Source organism: Mauremys reevesii, linkage group 2 (genome assembly GCF_016161935.1).
Source record: "Mauremys reevesii isolate NIE-2019 linkage group 2, ASM1616193v1, whole genome shotgun sequence".
Lineage (NCBI taxonomy): Eukaryota > Metazoa > Chordata > Testudines > Geoemydidae > Mauremys > Mauremys reevesii.
In genome coordinates, this window is record NC_052624.1 from 254,979,049 (window position 1) to 255,002,465 (window position 23,417).

The following is a 23,417-nucleotide window of genomic DNA, read 5'->3' on the forward strand; positions in this document are numbered from 1 at the left end:
AGCAATCACCCGAAGAAGAAAAAGCAGTTACCTTTTCCGTAACTGATGTTCTTCGAGATGTGTTGCTCATGTCTATTCCACATCCCGTCCTCCTTCCTCTCTGTCGGAGTTGTCTGGCAAGAAGGAATTGAGGGTGGGGGGAGTGCGCAGCGCCCCTTATACCGCACTATGGAGGCGCCACCCCAGGGGTCGCTAGGGCACTCCTCTACGGTGCTGCTAGGGGAAAAACTTCCAGCACTGGTGCACGTGACGAGCACGCACACCTATTGTGGAATAGACATGAGCAACGCATCTCGAAGAACACCCGTTACGGAAAAAGTAACTGTCTTTTTTTTTTTCTTTTGATTTTTATACAGTGCAAATACTTGTAATCAAAAATAAATATAAAGTGAGCACTGTACACTTTGTATTCTGTTGTAACTGAAATCAGTATATTTGAAAATGTAGAAAACATCCAAAAATATTTAAATAAATGGTATTCTATTATTGTTTAACAGTGATTAATTGCATGATTCATTGTGACTAATTTTTTAATTGCTTGACAGCCCTAATTATATATAAAACAATACTAATTTATTTATAGTGCAGAAAGACTAATTTCCCCAGCAAGCTCCCTTTGGAATCAGAAGTTTCATGAATATTGAAAGTGTTAAGGATTGCAATATTGGGCCTGTGGTGGAATACATATTCAGGGGAAAACTGAAAATAACTCACAGAAAAAGGCACTGTTCATATTTGCTTCACTGCAAATGATGTAAATATCCTTTCACAACAGTGTTCAGTTCATGAATGGTCCCTTTATTTTCTTTTTAGGCCAGCTATAGCCTCTAGAAATGTCTTAAAATGTTATTCAGTTTCTAATGAGAGTTTGAATGAGATGAACAAATTAATTGGGAAAAGTTCCAGATATGCAAAGATAATTTAAGCTTGATAATTTTTAACCAAATATTATAGAACTAAAAGTGGATCTGATTGTGTTGGAGCTGGCTCTGCAAGAAAAAAGTGTTTTATATCATCCAGTAAAAAGGCACACTGTTTACATCAGGTTTGTATGACTTCACTGTGGTCTAGAGCAAATTGTTCATCCTAATTCTTTCAATGGTCCCCTCAATATGTAACCGTCTCAGGTTGCTTTTATCTTACTCTCACTATCACCATGTGCAGAGGATACAAAAGCTTCTGTTTTTTTGACCGTAAACCTGTACGCTGGGTGATGCTATTGAAAGAGCAATGTCATTAAATTGGCAGATTTATTTTTTAAAAGAACAGTCTAGTTCTGGAGTGCCTTCCAATTAAGTAAGGAAGATATGTTCCAGTTCTGTGTCCACTTCGTGGGAATACAGCAATACCTACTGCTAGCTTTTTAGGTGCATTTTATCAAGAGGAAAAATATCCCATACAGACAAGTGTTTCTATCTCTTTGCCAAATATACCTTAACATTTCTATTTAAAAACAAAAAAAACCCTCTTCTTACAGTTTGTCTAAGCCTTCAGACTCTTGCAGGCATAGCTGTATTGGTCAGCGATGTGATTTGTGACTGACACAGTTGTGCCAGCAAAAGCCTCTAGTTTAGACACAGCTATTCTGGCAAAACCTGTGTTTTTTGTTGGTATAAACCAGGGGTAGGCAACCTGTGGCACGCGTGCCGAAGGCGGCACACGAGCTGATTTTTAGTGGCACTCACACTGCCCAGGTTCTGGCCACCGGTTCAGAGCACTCTGCATTTTAATTTAATTTTAAATGAAGCTTCTTAAACATTTTTAAAACCTTATTTACTTTACATACAACAATAGTTATATATTATAGTCTTATAGAAAGAGACCTTTTAAAAACGTTAAAATGTATGACTGGCACGCAAAACCTTAAATTAGAGTGAATAAATGAAGACTTGCCATACCACTTCTGAAAGATTGGTCTAAACTATTTCTCTTGGGGCTGGTGGGCAGGGAAGCTGGAATTTGCTATATTGGCAGAATTGCCCTTTTGCCAGCATGAAGTGCAGCCATGTTATGAGCACTTAGCCGGTAAAGCAAAGCTTTCTGAGGGTAGCCTGGCCTAACTGAACATTCGGACATTTTATAAATATCAGTTTGAAAAATATAAATCAAACACCTTGCCATTTGGCTTACATTGTGCTCCTTCCATCTGTTTGTTGTATCCACCTGGTCTCTGAAGTCTTCTGCTTAAACTCTTCAGGGCGGGGACCAAATCTTAGTTGTATTCACACAGTGCTTATTAGCACAATGGGGCTAAGGCCTTTAGATGCTGCCACAGTACAAGTAATGAATAACCAGCTTTACTGGCCTAGAATTCAATAACATCCTTTCTTAGTTTCAAATTCAAACTTAGGGCCCTTTTTTGTCTCCACTACTAGGCCTCTAAAAAAGCAAGGGTTGCAAAAATCCTATTTATACACACTTTTTTAATGTGGGGTGTTGTTTGTTAGGCACAGCCCCAAATGCATGAATTAACACTGTGCTATGGCTGTGTACTTTTTGCAGATTTTCTTCTTTTGAACTAGTGATGATGGAAACTAGCGTTCTTTCTATCCAGTTCAGTAAGGTTTTTTTCTTTTTTCTCTTCCCCCCCCCCCCAAAAAAAAGTCTGAATCCTTCTGTAGCCTGCCCTCAAGAGGAATTGGGGACAGTAGTACTGTGTGCTTTGGTGCTTAGCTTTGGAACTAGGTTTATAACAGCATTTGCAATCTCTCTCTCTCCCTCTTTTTAAAGGAGGAGGGGCAGTCTCACCCAGATTGTTTCTGAATTATTGCTCAAAGTTATGATCTTCTTTGGGCTCTGTCTTTTTTGGTTTTGCTTCTCCATGCTTACACAGTATCAAATCCCCTTTAACTGGATAACTGTTGTGATTTTTGGCCTTTTGAGGTTAGGGTGTGAGAACAGGGGCGGCTCTAGGCACCAGCAAACCAAGCTGTTGCCTAGGGCGGCCAAATCTAGGGGGCGGCAGGCTGGGCCGGTGGACCTTCCGCAGTCATGCCTGCGGGAGGTCCACCGGAGCCGCGGACGACCGGACCTGCCGCAGGCATGACTGCGGAGGGGGCGCTTGTCCCGCGGCTCGGCTGGACCTCCCGCAGGCATGACTGCGGCAGCTCAAGCGGAGCCGCCGGACCCGCGAACCGTCCGCAGCCATGCCTGCGGGAGGTCCGCTCGTCCCGGGGCTCCGGTGGACCTGCCGCGGGAGCTCAACCGGAGCCGCGGGAAGAGGGGACCCGCCGCGGGACCGAGGAAGGGCGGCGCAGCACACCTCGCTGCCTGGGGCAGCCTATTTTCTAGAGCCGCCCCTGTGTGAGAAGGAGGTTTCATGCACTCTCCAGAAAAAAGGAAATGCTGAAAGGAGAGGGATTAAAGGTTGAAATCTAAGATGTGGAGACACTAACAAAAAATGAAGTGAGGAAGAGGAGAGATAAATGTGGGAAAGAAAAAGGCTCAAAGAAGCGGGGAGAGGATAGAGTTTCAGCAAGAGAATTGGATTGATAGCTGGAAGAAAAAATGCCAGTACAATCTCAATTTCCTCCTCCTACCTTAATCTTGGAATCTCCCACCCTCCAAGTTGCAATGAGCTAAAGTTTTAAATTTTAAATCCATACTGTCAAAGATTCTGGCACCTTAGCCCTATATGATTCTTCTAAAATATGTACACAGTTGTATTTATTTGAACAAGCAATTGGCTGCTGATACTACTTTGTCATCAAAACCCTTACAGCCTTTCCCCTAACCACTTGCCTCAGACAAGAGCATAGGGCACCTATGCTTGGAGAGAAATCTTCAACACTCAGGACACTTTGGAAAATACATTTTGTGTTGGGGTGTTTGTATTCACTGCCCTCTTAGTAGTAATAAAAATAAAATAACAAAACAACACTAAGTAGGGTTAACCAGTTAAGATAACATGATGTATCCTGTGCAATCGTTTCTCTGTGGTTGAGGCATCCTTGTAGTATTGTGTTTCTGTTGCTACAAACTGATTTGTATTTATACTGGACTCCTTTCAATGCACAGTAATATGTTTCTTTACATTCTGTTTGCTATTGTGAACAAATAACTACAGTACCTCTAGGTCTCTTAAGGCAAAGGTACCCCTCCCCTAGACCTTCAGTAAGTCTTGAGTTTGAAATATTTTATAAAATTTAGACCTCTGGCTTGCAAAGAGATATGTTGTTATATTTGCACAAGGTATTTCTTAACACAAACGTTTAAATATGGAGACCAACATTTTTCAGCTTGAGTGGTTTAAGCTAGGTACCTGAATACACTGCCTGATTATTTTTTTTCAGAAGTTCTGAGTACCATTCAGTTCTATAGAAGTCACTGGGAATTATGGCTACTCAACGTTTCTGAAAATCAGGCCATATATTAAGTACCTGACTTCTGGTACACAAGAGGGAAAATGTTGGTGATGATTTCTGCCTTTTTACTTATAGTACTTTTTTTTTAGTTTCTAGATTGTATGTTAAATGTTTCTCAGAATAGCTTGATATAGGGAACTAAAGGAGAGGTGATCTGTCAGCATGTGAGCTACAAATGGAATGGAAGGTGGTCTTTAATGCAAGTATAGTATAGAAAGTATAGTTGACATTTGGACCATGACAAAACCTTCACAGGAATGATGAATTATAGTTTAAAGGGTAGATGAAGTTACATGCAGTAGGAAAAGAAGCAGTGCTATATGCATGCCAAGGAAGAAAGCAGTGAATCAAAAGAAAAAAATGAAAGTACTGAATGGAGTATAATAAATGCACGTCTGAGGAAAAGGCTTAAGAGGTAATATAACATCTTGGCATTCTTTAACTTAACAGCTACTTGCCTGTCAATTAGAATTAAAAATCAATTGATAGTAATTTTTTCTAGCCCTACATCCCCAGGATTTTTGTGAAGGAATAATGATTAGTACTATTTAGGCTTCAGTTTTTCAGCTTTAAACCTCTCCTTAGGACAAGGTTGACTTAAACTATAGTTTTTTAAATAGTAACTTATGCTTTACTATTCTAAAAGACAAACTACGTGCTTACCTGTATTTGTGACATACCATAAGGGGCTTAAACCATTATCACATTGTGCAGTAAGTTTTCTTGTGCACATTTATTTGTTATTTTAGCAGCATAATTTTATGGACTGTCGTATCAGATTTACTTTATAGTCATACATTAGGACATTGAGATGTGCCAGATCTTTGGTGCAATTTGTGTATGAAATTCTATCTTCATTGTATTTACTCATCATAAGTCAAAAACATCCTACATGAACATCAAGTCCTTGCAGATGTAAATGTCTGTAACATTTTAATTTTTAATTTTGTTGTCATTGCAAATCCTTCCCCCCATTACACTTCTCCATTTTTCTTTCTTACCTCCACCCCCTTTTTTTCCCCCCCCAACTATCAGTGGAATTATTTTCTTCCTGTCTCCATATTCAGGTAGTGTCAGTGGCTGAGTATCACCGCAGGATCGATGCTCTAAATAGTGAAGAACTGCGCACGCTCTGCAGACGCCTCAAGGTGCCCTCTTCGTAGTTAAATCCCTTCTCCAGAGACTAAAACATCTTTCTCTGTAGTGGCCTTGATCAGGGCAAGTCCCATATTCGGTGGGTTTGTCTTGGCTACAACACTAGAAGAACCCTGCAGAAAATTCCTTTCTCTTGGATATGTGTTTATACACTGATAAAAGAGAGTGCTGTAGCTCTGTGACAAAACGATTATTTCAGAGTTTAAAATCAGAGGAATTTTCTGTCATCTTTGAAACTTTGTTCTCATTACTACATGGTTTCCAGAGTGATGAGGACTTGTGTTTTAATTTCTGTTCTGATGTGGTGGTTTGAGTTGGGTAGAAGCTTTCCTAAAAAGAATGCAAAAGAGACTCTGTTTACAAAAAGTAAGCTGTTTATAAAATTAAATAAGGACTTACTCAGCTGTATGTATATTTGAAGTCTTAAATTCTTATATAAAAAGATCCTACAAGTATTTCGAACTTTTTTGCAAATATTAAGCCTCACAACTTCCATATAAGGTAGATAAGTGTTTTGCCCTTTAGTGGAGTTGGAATTAGAACTCCCAATCCCTAAAACAGCAGTTCAGAACTAATTCTGTAGATTTATCGGATATTAATCTTGAATTGACCTTGCATTCTCTTTAGGTATTTCTCTATGTACTTTGGCATATGCACGCTTTGGAACTGATGTGTACATTATGCCAAGTTTACTAATGAAAGCATATCTAAGAACTTTTTTGAAAACATGAAATAATCTTAATTTAATATGTGTTTCTAAGTATCTAGCTAATGAAATGGTTGGAAGTTTGGATTTTCATTTTGTTTCTGAGTAGCTTTTGCAAAAGGCTATACAGAGAAAAATGCTTTCATGGGTTTGCTGCCTCTGCTTAATTTGGTAGTCAAAGTGCTGTCTTATTGATCTGTTACACTGTCAAAATATTAGTTGACAGTGATAATGTTATAATACTTTCTGTAGTATGCGTTTAGGAGCTTTAGATTTTAACAAGAAAGTTAACTTGCTTACAGATGCCTTATGAGTGGTAAAAATTGTGTAAAATCAACAACACAGACAGCATATGTTTTGCATGTAGTAGTGTAATAAAAATTAAAGAACCAAATAGAATATAAACATTTTATGGTACTCTTGAACAGCAGTTATGTTTTGTAGAATCTGTACTCAAACATGCCCTTGACAGTGTGAAATTTGGGACTGAAGAGACCAAATGGCATATGCTGTATAAGTAGTACTTAATAATATTTGTAATTGGAAGGTGATATTGAATATATATACTTGGCTGATGCTTTGTGAAATTATATGCTAACAGATGCTTTTAGTCTGAGATAAATGCTGAGTTATGGAAAGCTTGAGCCTTGCTTGGTGCCCTCCTCAAAATGACTAAATAAGGCAAATTTTCTCAATTTTAAGGATTAATGTTAATATTGTAATCAAGTTGCTATTATACAAATATTCCTTACCTTCATATTTTATAAGATTATTTTTAAACATATAAAAAGTATCCTGTGATAGGCAGTAAATTTGATTTTTCTTAGCTGTTTAATGGATTATTAGAATTTATTTAACTTCTGGATTTTTACTGGTTGAAAAAGGTGTTTCACATAGAATCTGATAAATTGGAAAGTTGTCTTTTTGTGTCAAAACTGTTCACCATCTAAAAACTTAGCATTTGGAAATAGCTGCCACAAATTGGTATCTGAAACACTGCAGTTTTTTCCCTGTATTTAGAATAGGAGATGTATGTGCTAAACCATATTTTGGCAAATGTTGACTTCAAGTATTTTCTGATGGATGCATAGGGGCCAATCAAAAATCCAGTGAAGTCCGTAAGGTTCTTTCCCATGACTTCAGGGAGCTTTGTCTCAGGCTCTTAAGATAACAATGACGCCTAGCTGTTGTTTAGCACTTTTCATCAGTAGAGCTCAAATCACTTTACAAAAGAGGTCAATATTATTAGTCACACTTTACAGATGGGGAAAGTGAGGCACAGAAGGGCAGTGACTTGCCCGAGGTCACCAAGTAGGTTACTGGCAGAGCTGGGAATAGAACCCACGGCTCCTGAGTCCCAGTCAAATTCTTTAAGCAACTAATACCCACTTACAAAGCCTGCTTTCAGATATTCTAAATGTGTATTAGGAGCTTTAAAAGTTTCACATCATAACTGCTTTAAAATTTATTTTCTTTGAGTATTGATTAAAATCTCTAGCTTTTGAGCAATGAGCATAAAGCACTTGAAATAAACGTTCTGCATTTAAAATGTATATAACTCAAACACCTTTTTATTACTATTAGAAAAACAGTACATTTTGCGCAGTGGTTGAGATCATGTACTTTGGCTTTTAATTGTAGTCAATTCTAAAAGTCCATATTCAACGCCGAACACGAAGGTGTGTGAAAAACCTTCTCCTAAATATTAGAGTACATGTGCAAGCAATAATTTCACTGTAATATTTAATAAGTTTACCACAAGAATCAGGGATCTCCATGTCAAATGCCTAATATAACAAACGTAATACAAAATTCCAATAATTAAGTACAATCCTAAATGCAGTGAAGATGATACTTCCTCTGTAAGAGAATTGTGAATGCTTAGCCTACCTTCTGGAGTGCTTATTTATTTCCTCCTGCCTTGCAGATAACAAGGGAAGACATAAATCCAAAGCAGGCCACAAATATCAAAACAGACCTGGAGCCTGAAGCATTTCGGCCAAATCTTAGCGATCCTAGTGAATTGTTGCAGTCAGACCAAATTGAAAAGGTATGGTTGTCAAATAAAACTGTTGATAGAACAATATTATTTGTGTTCTGTAAGTATCCTAAACATCATGTAACAGGTTAAGTTACAACTAAATAACAGGGACCTTGTTCTGAAGAGCTTATTTTTAAAAAAATGTAGTTACTAAATGCATAAGAGAATCTTTGTTGTTTTGTTAACAGCTCACAAAGCACCTTCCTCCGCGAACTATTGGGTATCCATGGACTCTTGTCTACAGCACTGCAAAGCATGGCATGAGCTTGAAGACATTGTATCGAACTATGTTGGGGCTAGACACTCCTGTACTAATGGTTATCAAGGATAGTGATGGGCAGGTATGGAAATAATGGCCAAAAAAAATCAGAACTGCTGTTTAAAATAGACAAATGAACAGCTGAAACATAAGTGTGTTTTAGTAATAAAATTGCCTGTGTTAAGTGTATCCCTCTTCATGGTTATGTATTGGTGTTACAATTGTGTCATTATGCAGACCATTTTTGATAATGGCATTTTTCTGGGAAATGTTTAGATGAAGCAAATCCAGTGTCAAGCCACAACTGTTGCAAATCCTCTAACATTTTATTATTGAATAACATTTTTGTTTCTCTTAAATAAAAAATGAGAACCAGACAGCTCAGAGCCTCAAACGATTGATAAGGCACAGAATCTGTGTCCCACCCAAAAATGGGGAAGATGGATAGTCGTTGCTATTTAAGAGTAGATAGCCAACTTGCTTGACATAGGTTACCTATCTCTGTACAGTTCCCTTAGTGATAGATATGCACATCTTAGCAACCGTCATCTTGAGGTTACAGTGTTGATTAGGCCATCTGCCCAGTTGATGTAAAAAGACATTTATAGTAGTTTCAGTGCTAAATAATCAATTATTTGAGGGACAGTCTGTATGGATTCCACTTCTGGTGCACATGCAACCAGTACATACAGATTAAATTATTTTGGCCAGGGGTGTGTACTGGGGCCACCCCAACCCGTGATACTCTCGCAACCTCATCCCTCCACCCGAGAACATAAGTGGCGGAACAGGCCCAGCTGTTCCTCAGTTCCTTCTTGCCTGCTGTGGAACCAAATAGAACCCCAGCAGTGTCTGCTTACTTGGCTCACTGCACAATTAGTTGTTAGGCTAGCTTATTGTTCATTAGGTTGAGGAGTTAGTTTATAGTTTGCCTGTTGGCAAAAGATGTATATTGGGGAGGGGAGGAGGGAGACTGGGTGGGGGGAGATAGATATAGATAGATATAATATCTACCTCATCTATCTATCTAGGTTAGGTTATGTATTAACCCTGGAATTGGCTGACACTAAATCTTGGGATTTAAAACTTGTCCCTCTTGCATGCCATGCCTCTTGGGGATGGGACACTCTACAAACCTTTTCTGCCTACTTTAAGAGATGGTAACTATGGTTCTTCAAGATGTGTTGTCAGCACAGATTCCATGACCCCACATCTACAGAGTGCTCTAGCCTCTGGATTTTGTATTGATGAAGTAACTGAGGGATGGTTGGGGGTGTGAAAACATCGGGGCCGTGCCTGTGCCCTTGATATACACTGCTGGACAAAAGAATCTGATCTCACACACCAGAAGTGGAATCCATGTGGGCAACATATTTCAAAGAAACAGTTACTGTGGGGTAAGTAACTGTTATTTTTGTAGTATATGCTGTACCCCTTCTAGAACAGGGGTAGGCAACCTATGGCACGGGTGATTTTCAGTGACACTCACACTGCCCGGGTCCTGGCCACTGGTCTGGGGGGCTTTGCATTTTAATTTAGTTTTTAAATGAAGCTTCTTAAACATTTTTAACACCTTATTTACTTTACATACAATAGTTTGGCTATATATTATAGACTTATAGAAAGAGACCTTCTAAAAATGTTAAAATGTATTACTGGCATGCGAAACCTTAAATTAGAGTGACTAAATGATGAGTCGGCACACCACTTCTGAAAGGTTGCCGACCCCTGTTCTAGAAGCTATGGTGTGCTTTCAAAACAGCATAGGTTTGGTTGATGGAGAGATAAATTTAAAAACTTAAATGCTGCAGTTTGCACGAACCGGAAGTTCTTTCCCTACTGGTATGGGGTGCTAGCTTTTCTCTGTCCACAAATTATATTGAGATGATCTGAAACAGAAACATAAAATCATACCGTTAGTTGATACAGCAGAACCTCAGAGTTACGAACACCTCAGAAATGGAGCTTGTTTGTAACTCTGTAATGTTCATAACTCTGAACAAAACATTGACTGTTCTTTTAAAAGTTTACAACTGAACATTGACTTAATACAGCTTTGAAACTTTACTATGCAGAAGAAAATGCTGCTTTCCCTTTTTAATAATTTACGTTTAACACAGAACTATATTTTGGGTTTTTTTTTGTTTGTTTTGGGTTGGTTTGGTTTTTTTTGGTCTCTGCTGCTGCCTGATTGTGTACTTCCAGTTCCAAATGAAATGTGTGGTTAACTGGTCAGTTCATGACTCTGAGGTTCTACTGTAGTGTGTTCACAAAAATGCCCAACAAGGTAGTGTGAAGGCCAAGCAAAGATAGCCTTTTATAGTTTGCACAAAGCAGCATTTTCTGTGCTGGAGGATTAACTGGAAGCAAGGAATGTGCAATGAGATGCACATCTTATACTGTACAAAAGATCTTATATGTTGCTTTGGAACTGGATGTAGTGCCAGCTCTGAGGGTATTTGTATATTTCTGAGCTAGCAGAGAGGTGTTTTTTAAGGAATAGCCGAAGCACTAGAGAAGTTGTGCTTCAAAGACTGAGTCTGGCTGTAAATCAAGAAATAATTTTAAGTGTACTATGACTTCCTGCTCATATGTGTGGTAGGTGAAAATATATCTAAGATTAATGTTTAAACATGAGTCTTGTTACTTCTGTGAAAATACAGTTTATAAAACTAAAAGTTACTAGTTTCTGATTAGCAGGGTGAAAGTTCTGATTCATATCTCCCAGACTCCATGTATGTATGTGTTTACCTTAATATGGGTATTTTATTAAAGTTCATTTGAGGAATACTGCAGGTAGCTTTCCTAAACTGTGAAATGTTCCAAGACAAAGAAAATAACTTTAGTCCAAGTCTCTCATAATCACAAAATGCACGTCTGATTTCCTTCTCCTGCAGAGGGCTTACTTTAATTCTTGTCACTTTCAAATGTTTACAGGAGAACTACAATGTGGTCTAGAAATATGTCTTAAAAATAGCGCTTTGCATTTTGCATGATACAGATATATAAAACAAAACAAATGTACCAAAAAAAAAAGTTCCAAAATCTCCTCCAATACAACATAAGAAAAGGGGGAGCATATGATTGTAATGTTGTACTATACAAACTATACTATATGTTGTAAGGTTGTACTTATTAAAAGCTAAATTGTAGCATTTAGCCACTAGCCTGCTTTAGGGGTAGTGGAGAGCAATATTACACCACAGGGAATTTCTGAAGGGCCCAGTGTGCTGGGCAACAGTGCAGATTGCCCCTGGTATAGCCTGATCTTCTTGCTTGAGGTTGGCCTGTTTTGCAAGGTAATTATAGTCATAGTTCACCTCCTCCCTGTTCCTCCCTTCCCCATGGAGAGATGTGCACCAGGAGAATAATCCCTGCACTCCTCTGAACGCAGACTGCAACTTCAGTGGCTTTTGTGTGAAGCACTAGATGTTTTTTTTTTTATTGCTTGCATGCTCCCCCTATGTGCCTTCCCTCCTCCCCCTGCTAGTTGTAAGGTGCAGTTACAACCTGATCCCGAAAGGGAAAGTTATTTGAATTGTAAAGATTCCATTTTGTCATGCTTGAAAGCATAACACCTTGAATATAAAAGTAGAGAAAAGAATGGTTTATATGAAGATATGACGTCCTTCAATACTGAAAGCTTATTTTAATAACTGAAGTTCACAGTATCTGTATAAGATTCCAGGGATGTCACTGTCACTCTGAAACCTAAAATGGCTGAGTCAGTGTGAAGCAATAGGAGCAGCTAGTTGAGAGGTTTTTTCTTCAGAATATCACCAGGTTGCATCATCACTGGATTTTGCAATCAGTTACCATTCAATTTAAGTTCTTGGCCATTTTGACTTTACAGATTACATCCATGCAGTGAACAGCTGCAGTAAGGCATGTATCTATGTCATGCCAAGAGTCCTAAGAATATTAGAAGTAAACAACCAATCACTGCCCTTACCCTGCAGCTACTTTGCATGCACCAATTTTATTGGTTGTATGAGGGTACTGCACAGATCCCCACTGTCACACCCTGCATCCAACTGTCACCAGTGCAAATCAGAACAAATCTCTTAGCACAACACCCAACACAAATCAACACAACCAGTGTACACAACAGCTCCAGACAGGTCTTTACCACAGCGCACACCCCTTATTCACTATCCACCCAATCAACACATATCTTCCAAGATTGTCACTCTCTGTGTCTCACTCTGGAGCCTAGAATGTCTGTAGCCTGGTCTACACTAGGCGTTTAAACCGGTTTTAGGAGCGTAAAACCGATTTAACGCCACAACCGTCCACACTAGGAGGCACCTTATATCGATTTTAATGGCTCTTTAAACCGGTTTCTGTACTTCTCCCTAACGAGAGGAGTACCGCTAGTATCGGTATTAACATATCGGATTAGGGTTAGTGTGGACGCTGATCGACGGCATTGGCCTCCGGGAGCTATCCCACAGTGCACCAGTGACCGCTCTGGACTGCAATCTGAACTCGGATGCAGTGGTCAGGTAGACAGGAAAAGCCCCGCGAACTTTTGAATATTTCCTGTTTGCCCAGCGTGGAGCTCCGATCAGCATGGGTGGCGATGCAGTCCGAAATCAAAATAAAAAAAGAGCTCCAGCATGGACGATGCGGACGTGATCGCTGTAAGGGCAGGCAAATCTGTTCTATCAGCGCTCCGTTACAGAAGACGAAATTCAAAATCATTTTTTAAATATCTCCAGACAGACGCCATAGCAGGGACTCAGCGCACTGCTGCGTGGCAAGCGTAACGGAAAGCCAAAGAATCAAATGGACGCTCATGGACTGGAGGACTCAAGCTATCCCACAGTTCCTGCAGTCTCTGAAAAGCATTTGCATTCTTGGCTGAGCTCCAAATGCTTCTAGGGTCAAAAACGGTGTCCGCGGTGGGTCAGGGCATAGCTAGGCAATTTACGCACCCCCCACCCACCCCCAGAAGTGAAAGGGAAAACAATCCTCTCTTGACTCTTTTACATGTCACCCTATCTTTACTGAATGCTGCAGATAGACGCGATGGTGCAGCACTCAACACCAACATCCTTGCTCCCCCCCCGCCATGGGTGACTGATGGTACAATAAGACTGATACCCATTGTCATCATCAGCCTATTGGCACATGGGGCAGTGCAAAAGGCCTGGTAACCATGCGTACTAGCATCGGTCAGGTCGATCAAGGGCGCCTGGCCCTAATTTTTCCTGGTAGATGGTACAATATGGCTGATAACCATCATCATCATAGCAACAGGGGGCTGAGCTTCATCAGCCCCCACCCTTCATGTGTAAAGAAAAGATTCAATTGCCCCTGGACTAGCAGCAGGATGCTGGGCTCCTCTCCTCCACACTCCTTAATGTCCTATGTGGACTATCATAGCAACTGGAGGCTGCCTTCCACTCATTTCTCACTAACAAGTATTCCTGCATTCTTTATTACTTCATCACACAAGTGGGGGGACAATGCTATGGTAGCCCAGGAAGGCTGGGGAAGAATGGAATGAACAGGTGGGGTTGTTGCAGGAGCACCCCCTGTGAATAGCATACAGCTCATAATCTATGCAGGATCTGACACAGAGCAGCTGTGCTCTCTGGTTCTCTGATACAGTGGTTCTCTAGTACGCTTGCCCATATTCTAGGCAGGACTGATTCTATTTTTAGATACCAAAAAGGAGGGATTGACTCAGGGAGTCATTCCCAATTTTGGCTTTTGCGCCCCTGGCTAAGAGCAGCCAGGGGCACTTATGACAGCAGCAAATGGAACAGTGCAAAAGGACTGGTAGCCATGCCCATCTTATTACCAATTTATGGTATGGTAGATGGTACAATATGGCTGATAACCATCGCTGCTATCATGCAAAAGCAAAAGCATGCAGCTGTGTGCCACTGCTGAATCGCCTCTGTGAGCGGCATCTAGTACACATACGGTGACAGTCACAAAAGGCGAAACAGGCTCCATGATTGCCATGCTATGGCATCTTCCAGGGCAATCCAGGGAAAAAAAGGCATGAAATGCTTGTCTGCCGTTGCTTTCCCACCGGAAGGCGTGACTGACGACATTTACCCAGAACCACCCGCGACAATGATTTTTGCTGCATCAGGCACTGGGATCTCAACCCGGAAATTCAAAGGGTGGGGGGAGGCTGCGGGAACTATGGGATAGCTACGGAATAGCTACCCACAGTGCAATGCTCCAGAAATCGACGCTAGCCTCGGACCGTGGACGCACACCACCGATTTAATGTGTTTAGTGTGGCCGCGCACACTCGATTTTATACAATCTGTTTTACAAAACCGGTTTATGTAAATTCGGAATAATCCCGTAGTGTAGACGTACCCTGAGTGATGAAGGAGTGATGGAAACTGCTACAAGCATGGATGAGGGGGTTTGGTTTAGAATATCACATTTCAGTTGTCACTGGGCCCTGTGAGAACCAGGTGGAATGTTGGAATCCAAAGGTTCTGTGGCAGTTGGAATGTAACAGTTGATCAGAGAAGCAGGGAGTAACAGCTGTGTGAGGTAACACAGAGGTTGGTGTATCTCCGGCCAGGGGGCAGTTCTATGCACAAACTTTGGGGAATGTACAAACAGCCACATTGCTCGCTACAACGCAGTATTTGGGGACTCTAATTTCCATGTATGATCTTCCTTTACTGCCACTCTACATGACTTCCTGTTTCATACACATCAGTAATCATCCCACGTCATTGGTACAGGTAATGGTTGCCATGACTATAGCACCACTAACACCATAGTAGCCTGCCCTGAGTTGATACAGCTTTCTGTTATGGTACCATGTTTACTGCTTGGTGTTTTGTGAGCATGTTTCCTCCTACAGTGTTTGGTGAAATAGTGCACAGGCATACTGGTGCAAAGGGCTGCCACAGATATTGAAATAATCGGATTCCAAACCATACAGAATTGGGCACAGAGCTACCCCATGTCTGGAGGTACAGCAAAATATAATTAACTTGGTCCCTGAATAATAGTTGAGAAATCAAAAAAAAGAAGCAAAGTACCTGACCTGGACAACAAGGCTTATTGTTGTACCGGCTTTGTATGTTCTGACTGGGGTCCATGCTATTTAACATACAGTATTGAAAAAAGATGGACAGGAGCACTGATGTAGAGTATGTTTTATGAATGTTTATGTTCTGCCAACTTCACTTCATTCTTCTTGTGAGAAGTTACCCAGGTCTCTTTGTTAAGCCATTTGTGTTCCCTATTTAGGGATCTGAAGGTACATTTCCTGTCTATTAGTGATAGGAAATGATAGTACTTCTTCTTAGTCCTGATGAACTTTGTAGTCTCTTCAATTTTGCTGCCTTCCAAAATTTTCCACTTTTTATTGTGTTTTAAAGAAGTGTCAAATTGAGCAGCTGAGTAAAGATCAGGTAAAAATAGAGCACCTTACTGAACACCTCATGAATTCCTCTTTTGGCAGAAAATGTGCAAAATCCTCTTAGAGGTAGAGTTTGAGGTTAAATTATTTTTTTGTCCATTTGTCTCAACATAGTAGAAAAATTCTGTATTAGAATAAAACCCTGTCAATAGAAATCTTAGAATCAGATGAGCCAAATCATTAGTATACAGGGGCCGTTTTCTTTCATCTGCTCAAACACTTCTGATATTACGGTCAGACTGAGTGGTAATAGACAGTCAATGGGGCCTGAGTGCGGGCCACCCCTTTTCCTCCAGTATCTCTGAAGGGAAAATGAATGAGAATACTCCATTGACTAAAGTTGTGGGAGAGAATATTATATAAAGAAGCAATTAAGTTAATGAGCCTTTGGACAAAAACAACCAATGAAGTATACTTTGGACAAAAATAAGCCAGTAAAGTGTGTATATATAAAAGAGAGCCCTATTCCTGTCATAACTAAAAAAAATTTTTAGGCATATAAGGTGCTACCCGTGAAATAGCTTGCTTACTTTCTGTGAATGACATATTACAGATTGCTGGCATCATCTGAGCTGATTCTGTTTGTATGAAACTGTTTGAATTTTGGAACAAGCAGGGGAATAGCTTTTTCCAACTAATGCGTTAAGTGGTAGTGGGTTTTCTTTTAAAGACTTTAGAATCAACTTGATTAGCGAGTTTGATTATGGGCTAATACAACTAAGATGGTATCTGCCAGGTTTCTTCAGCAAGTGCCAATAATTTTGTGAACAAAATCTAACTCTTTGAATTGACTTGCACAAAATTAGTTTGTGTCCCCTTTAAGGAATAGAGGGAGGAAAAAATCAAAATTTTCTAGAATCAAACTGGAAAAATTGGATTATGCTTTGTGAACCAATTGGGAGCGTCTTCACTTTTTATGAATTTGGATTATCAGTTATCAAATCTCAATTGTCTTTCTCCCATTACTTTTCTGACAAGTAACTCCTCCTGCTCTAAGACTACAGTAGAACCTCAAAGATATGAACACCAGAGTTAGACTTATTGGACAACTGGACACCATCTGGAACTGGAAATAATCAGGCAGCAGTGGAGACAAAAAAACAAACAGCAAATAAATATTGTACTGCCTCTGGGCTTTAGCCCTAGGCCTCAGGGCATCAGTCACAGGTAGTTGGGGCTGCAGCTGAAAGTTAAGGGAAGGGGAGGAGGGATAACTCAGTGGTTTGAGCATTGGCCTGCTAAACCCAGAGTTATGAGTTCAGTCCTTGAGGGGGCCACTTAGGGATCTGGGGCAAAAATCAGTAGTTGGTCTTGCTAGTGAAGGCAGGGGGCTAGATTTGATGACCTTTCAGGGTCCCTTCCAGTTTTATGAGATATAGGCATATCTCCATATATCTATCTGGGTAAGTCTTTCAAAGTTGTTTATAAGGCAAAACTTGCTTTAAAAATATTACTGTAACCACAGTTTATAATCTATAAAGCTTTGTTAAATTTATTTAACTTTTTAAAATAACTTTGAAATACATGTGATTGGCAGAGATTTTCAATGGGAGTAAATGAGTGAATGAATTGTCTTTTTTAAAATCTACTCGGAAGGATAGTATCATCCAGAAAGCTTTGAGAAATCACATTTAATATTCTTACAGTGAATAGCAAATATTTATCAAAGGTACAGTATTATAAATAGTCACTGCAGTTTTCCTTTTTAAATAAAGCTCCATACTGTCTTTACAACTCCAATGTTAAGACCTGGTAAAGTTCCTATTACAAGCTGTCCTGACTTGAAGAATATATGGTGGGGTCTGTTCTAAAGCTTTATTTTGATTAGAAAATTGTGTTCAGATCGTGCTTACATAATATCCCTTAAGGATTGAGTTCTCCGAGGGGATCAACAAGCATGTGGACTAGGGTGATCCAGTGGATATATTGCACTTCGATTTTCAGAAAGTCTTTGACAAGGTCCCTCACCAAAGGCTCTTAAGCAAAACAAGCTGTCATGGGATAAGAGGGAAGGTCCTCTCATGGATCAGTCACTGGTTAAAAGATAGGAAACAAGAGGTAGAGATAAATAATAATTTTTCAGAATGGAGAGAGGTAAATTAGTGGTGTCCCCCAGGTGTCTGTACTGGGACTCATACTATTTAACAAATTCATACATGATCTGGAAGTGAGGTGGCAACATTTGCAGATTATATAACAGGGTTCAAAACAGAACTAGATAAATTCATAGAGGAATGACTCTATTAGCCAGGATGGGCAGGGATGCAAAACTATGCTCTGAAGTGTTCTTAACTTCTTCCTCTGCTAAAATCACTGTTAGCCAGTCAGCTAACTCATTAACCAATCACCCAGTTAAATGTTTTGCTTTTTGGGAAACTAATACTTGTTTAATAGGGTTTGAGTATGCTGTCTACTAGTGATGACTGGTAATAACTAGCTGTGTGTGATGGTCTTAAGCAGGCCTAATAACCATTTCAAACTCTTATGGTACCCAGGAAAGAGCCCAGAGCTTGGATGAAATTAGGCTCTGGCCTGGTCTACACTGAGGGGGGCGGAATCGATCTAAGACATGCAACTTCAGCTACGAGAATAGCGTATTTTAGATGGACTTAAATTGACTTACTTCACGTCCTCACAGCGCGGGATCGACGGCTACCACTCCCCCGTTGAGTCCACTTCCGCCTCTCGTCTTGGTGGAGTTCCAGAGTCAACGGGAGCGTGTTCAGGGATCAATTTATCGCATCTAGACAAGACGTGATAGATCGATCCCCAATAGATCGATCACTACCCGCCGATCCGGTGGGTAGTGTAGACATACCCTCTGTTGCCAGGGTTGAGGCGATTGTACCATCCCTTTCAGTCGGACCAGAATGAGGAGTTAAGGAAAGAGCCACCTCTGTTCCAACAAGAAACTACCCTGATAGGGAGATGGCCTATAATAAGGGACCTATGAGGATGTATGTATGTGTAATTCAGTGTATATTAGTAGTAGAGGAGAAAGTATGCAACAGGAAGCAAAGCCCAGAATCTTTTTGGATCTGGGAATTACCCCCCAAAACACTTGTATCTTGCTGTCTCCAACTGTTGTGCATATGATTTTAATTTTTAATTCTTGCACTTCTTATTCTAGGCTGATTAGTCAGCAAAGAATTGCTTGTTAGTTGCTTCATGTCCCTCCCTACCAAAATCCTCACAAAACAGCCTGCAATATCTCCGTTACAGGTGGTATCATTAGATCTTTTGAGGTTTCTGTGCTTATCCCAAAAGCAGATTTCAAATCTACGTACATCTAAAATGATAACAGTATGTCAGATACCCACGTAACAGAAAAAGATGTCATTAGTAAAACTACAAAGGTTTTGTTGATGCAATGTAGATTGTGTAGCTTCAGCATTCTTCTTACACTTTCGTTCTCAACTTTTTCTTCTCTCCTATAGGTTTTTGGTGCACTAGCTTCTGAACCTTTTAAAGTGAGTGACTGCTTTTATGGCACTGGAGAGACCTTTCTGTTTACTTTCTCTCCAGATTTTGAGGTAAGGAGATACAACTCCTTTACATCTTACTTAACCATTCAGTATTACAGTATCAACAATGTTGACTACAAGAAGCTATGTTTAAGGGGGTGATAAAGACCCAGTTACACCTACCAAGAAAAAATATCTAGCATTAAGGTAAGAGCAAGGGAATGGGAAGGGACATAGGAACTGGGGTGATACTTATACGTTAATTTAATGGTATAGTAAAGGCTGTGGCATTCCACATATGCTGCAGTTTGGCTAGGGGATATTTGGGGATACCAGTAAAGATGGAGTTGAAGTAATTGAGACAAAAGTTAATGAAAATATGGGTATGGATTTGGAAAGATTGATAGGCTAAACAAGTGTATGTAGGCATTATTTTAGAGGTGAATTTGTTCACTGGAACTAATCCATTTACTCTTTAAATATCTGTATAATCGAGAGCTGTGGATTTTCTCACTGACACTAGAATCATGGTAGACTTCTGGATCAGGAATAGTGTGACAACACTTGGAATTCACAAAATTCAAATTTTCAAATATTTAACTTGCTATTCTCTACTTTCATTAGGTCTTCAAATGGACAGGAGACAATATGTTTTTTATTAAAGGAGACATGGACTCTCTAGCTTTTGGTGGGGGAGGGTAAGTCATGATTCATACTGTTATTCATTGTGAAGAATTGATTACAATGGTCTTTGTTTAATGTTGTGTACACACAGTAAAACTGGTATTAATTTTAATTTTAGAAATCTCAAGGCCCAAGAAGCTTTAATGCTAATTATAGATATATGTATGTATCTATCAATTGTCAGATAAGAAAACCATTTAACACTCGTTGTAAACTCAACTTGTATGTTTATTAGACTGTTAGGCATTCCTTTGCATTGCTTCAGCAATGGAAGACATAGAAAGTTTTACCTCTGATAGGTCAAGATACCTTTACATGTCCTGGTTGACAGCATACTTGCTTTGTCTGAAACTGATACAAGATGTTAACATTTAAAAAAAGTTAATGACTAGCAAGGCAATTGAAATATATAGTAAATTGCCTAAAATTATAAAAAATGTTGTTTTTGGCAGAACAGAGAATTGAACCTAGGTTTGCAGAGTCCCAGGTTAGTGTCCTAACGCTAGTACTCTGACAAATATGTCCCAAGAAATACTTTCAGAAAAATCTGTTTCCAATAAACCTAGGACATGAATACTTGAAAGTCTTGAAATGGTATTCCATAATCTTTATTTTTTTCCCCCAATGCAGCACCCATATTTTCAACTTCTGTATATATTTTTTAAATCACTCTCTGCTCTTCTAGTGCAGACATTTTGTTCTAAATTACTAGAGTATTCTTCCATAAAAGAAGAGCAGCGGCCGGTGTGGCTGGCCCCAGGGATGGGGCCGCTCCAGCAGTGGCTGGTGCAGCTGCCTGCAGGGCTGCCCGAGCGGCTGGCTGCACAGCCGCTCCAGCTGTGGCTTAGCAGCCCTAGGATCAGCCACACTGGCCGTTGCAGAAGTCAGAGGTCACAGGAAGTCACAGAATCCGTGACTTCTGTGACAAACACAGAGCCCTATTTATAATTCTAGCAACTCTAACTGCATTTGTTAGGTTAACTTAACTTTGTTCTCCTTCATGAATTATTTTTATATAACTTCTCTATGTTCTAGGGGTGAATTTGCTCTTTGGCTTGATGGGGATCTCTACCATGGAAGAAGTCACTCTTGTAAAACATTTGGGAATCACACACTTTCTAAGAGAGAAGACTTCATTATCCAAGACATTGAAATCTGGGCTTTTGAATAAGTGTATATGTGTCTCTACAGGCTATTGTCCCAAACCTGACATGAATCAGTGCAGCTCAAAAAGCCCTAGAAGCAATAGAATACAGTATTTATATACTATAGTTTTAAAGTTATCTTCATGATGATCCACATACAATTTTGAAATAGTATATTTAAAGTTGTCGTACTTCATTGTATGCTTAAGATATTTCTATAAGTCTAGGCCACATGGGCTGAAACTGAATGTCAGTTGAGTTAATCTTGCTGTTGTGGAGCCAGCCCCCCAAATTATCTGTCCTTTAGTCTACCCCTTTGTCTCTTCAGTTCCCCGAAACATCGGTCTACGATCCCTTTAGGACTGCTTTGCTATATCTCAATTAAGATTATTTTTCTATTAAAACTGTATCTCTGAATGGAGCTCCCCCTTCAGGGCCTGTGAGGAAAGTTTTGAGTGTGATGATTTGGCAGCCACGCTGCAAACACTGGTCCAGACCACTGATTGATTAATTCACATGATGCCACTGCTAGACAAGAAGTTTAGCATTCTGTATTGGAGCATACCATTACCTAAGTCCTGGTTCGAAAATTCATCCAAATTCAGTTGTGCCACTTGTTTTATTAATGTCCAATTTAGAAAACACATGTCAGTAACATCCTAGTAAAGTTCTAGTTGTGTGCTGATTATATTAAAGAGTATTTTGCACATGCTGTTAATGATCTGCAGGTTTGGGACAAATGAGGACAGCATTGAGCTATGTGATAAAAACATAAAATAGCAAGGGAATGTGAGAATGTGATAGTTCCACTGGGTTTAATGGATAAATCAAGTAAAATGCAGTGAACAGATTTGTAGCTGTAGTAGGGCATTATGCATACAGACTATGAAATTGATGCATTTTTCTTCAACATAAAGTGTCAGATATATACTGTTTTATAGATATACTGTTGTAGCCTTGTAGCACATCAACTCCAAGAACATAGCTTATTCCTGTCCAAAAGAAAAAAATAGTTGTGATGTTTTTGAGTGGATTTATGTTGTAAACTACAGTTAGCACCAGCTCTGATAAAATGGGGTAATGTACTATAGGTAGCCAATATTGTAACTCAGTAGACTTGTGGAATATGCAAATTTACTGTCATGTGACCTCAAAAAAATGACAGGCTAGAATACAGTACCGGTAGCTCTTGTTCACTTTTGTAGGAAAACTGATAAGCCATTGTGGCAATAACAGCTCAACAAAAGTTATTTTCAAAGCTTCTATTCTATGTTATGCAAAAAAATTGCTGTTAAGTGTGACAGTGACTGACTTTGTGCTGAAATTTCAGCTGTTCCAGATGAACATTGTATATTATCTTGTAAATTAATGTTTAAAAGTAGTTTTGTTATTATAGAAAAGTGTTGATTAACGGGTTGCTTATAGCACTTTAAATTATTCTAGAAATGGAATAAAAGCCAAATGGGTTGGCTTAAATAGATGTAGTTGTATAGTATTTCAATATATTTAGTTCTTTGAAAAGTTTTAAAAACTTATCTGAGGAAAGATTACTGCTGTGGTAATGAAAAAGGGCAGATGCTCTATGTATAATATGCTAATGCGCAATATGAATAGAAATACAGGGCCCCATTTCCTGTCTCTATGTATAGCTCTTTACCCTTGTTAGAGCTTAGTACAGTATGTAGATTAAATGTTTACAAAAATAAGGAACTGTAAATATATTAAATTGCTTTTCTCCCCATTGATCTTCCACAGCAGTATTATTGTCTTTGTGGAGTTAAGACTGACTATAAACAATCCTGTAATGGATTTCAAGTACTATAAGGTCATAGTGATACATATATAGCAAATAAATCTAAATACATGTAAAATTAAACTTGAGTTTGAATTTATTTAGCCAAATGGTCAATTATTGCTATTTTCACAGTAACTTCCTGAATGTAGGACCTTCTCTATACCACTTTTTAATTTTGGTATATTATGATGATCTACAATGTAACTAAATAGTTTCTTCCAGTTTTTGGAACTGGGGGAAGAGTAAATATTTATAAACTCACATACCAGTATCATATAACTTTCAGTGTATGATACTGAGAGTGAAGACTAGTGTTTTAGATTTCCTTTGTATTTACCTTAAGGAGTATATGTAACACATCTCATCAAAACACTGTCAGTTCCTGCTCTCCTG

General features: G+C 39.3%; 1 protein-coding gene and 1 long non-coding RNA gene across 2 annotated transcripts in view; one reads left to right on the plus strand and one right to left on the minus strand.

Annotated features, from left to right (window-relative positions):
- Positions 1 to 23,105, plus strand: part of OXR1 (oxidation resistance 1) — a 472,825-nt gene extending 449,720 nt beyond the window's left edge. The window contains 5 exon segments of the mRNA XM_039522142.1: positions 8,153 to 8,275; positions 8,455 to 8,607; positions 19,374 to 19,469; positions 20,025 to 20,098; positions 21,120 to 23,105. Coding sequence (XP_039378076.1) covers positions 8,153 to 8,275; positions 8,455 to 8,607; positions 19,374 to 19,469; positions 20,025 to 20,098; positions 21,120 to 21,255 — 582 coding nt within the window. The 3' untranslated portion in view covers positions 21,256 to 23,105.
- On the minus strand, positions 5,384 to 14,992 carry LOC120396914. The gene is made up of 3 exons (XR_005593528.1): positions 14,871 to 14,992; positions 10,348 to 10,414; positions 5,384 to 5,849 (listed from the first exon to the last, which is right to left on the minus strand). It is a non-coding gene; the product is annotated as an uncharacterized LOC120396914 (long non-coding RNA).
- Positions 23,106 to 23,417: the final 312 nt, after the last annotated feature.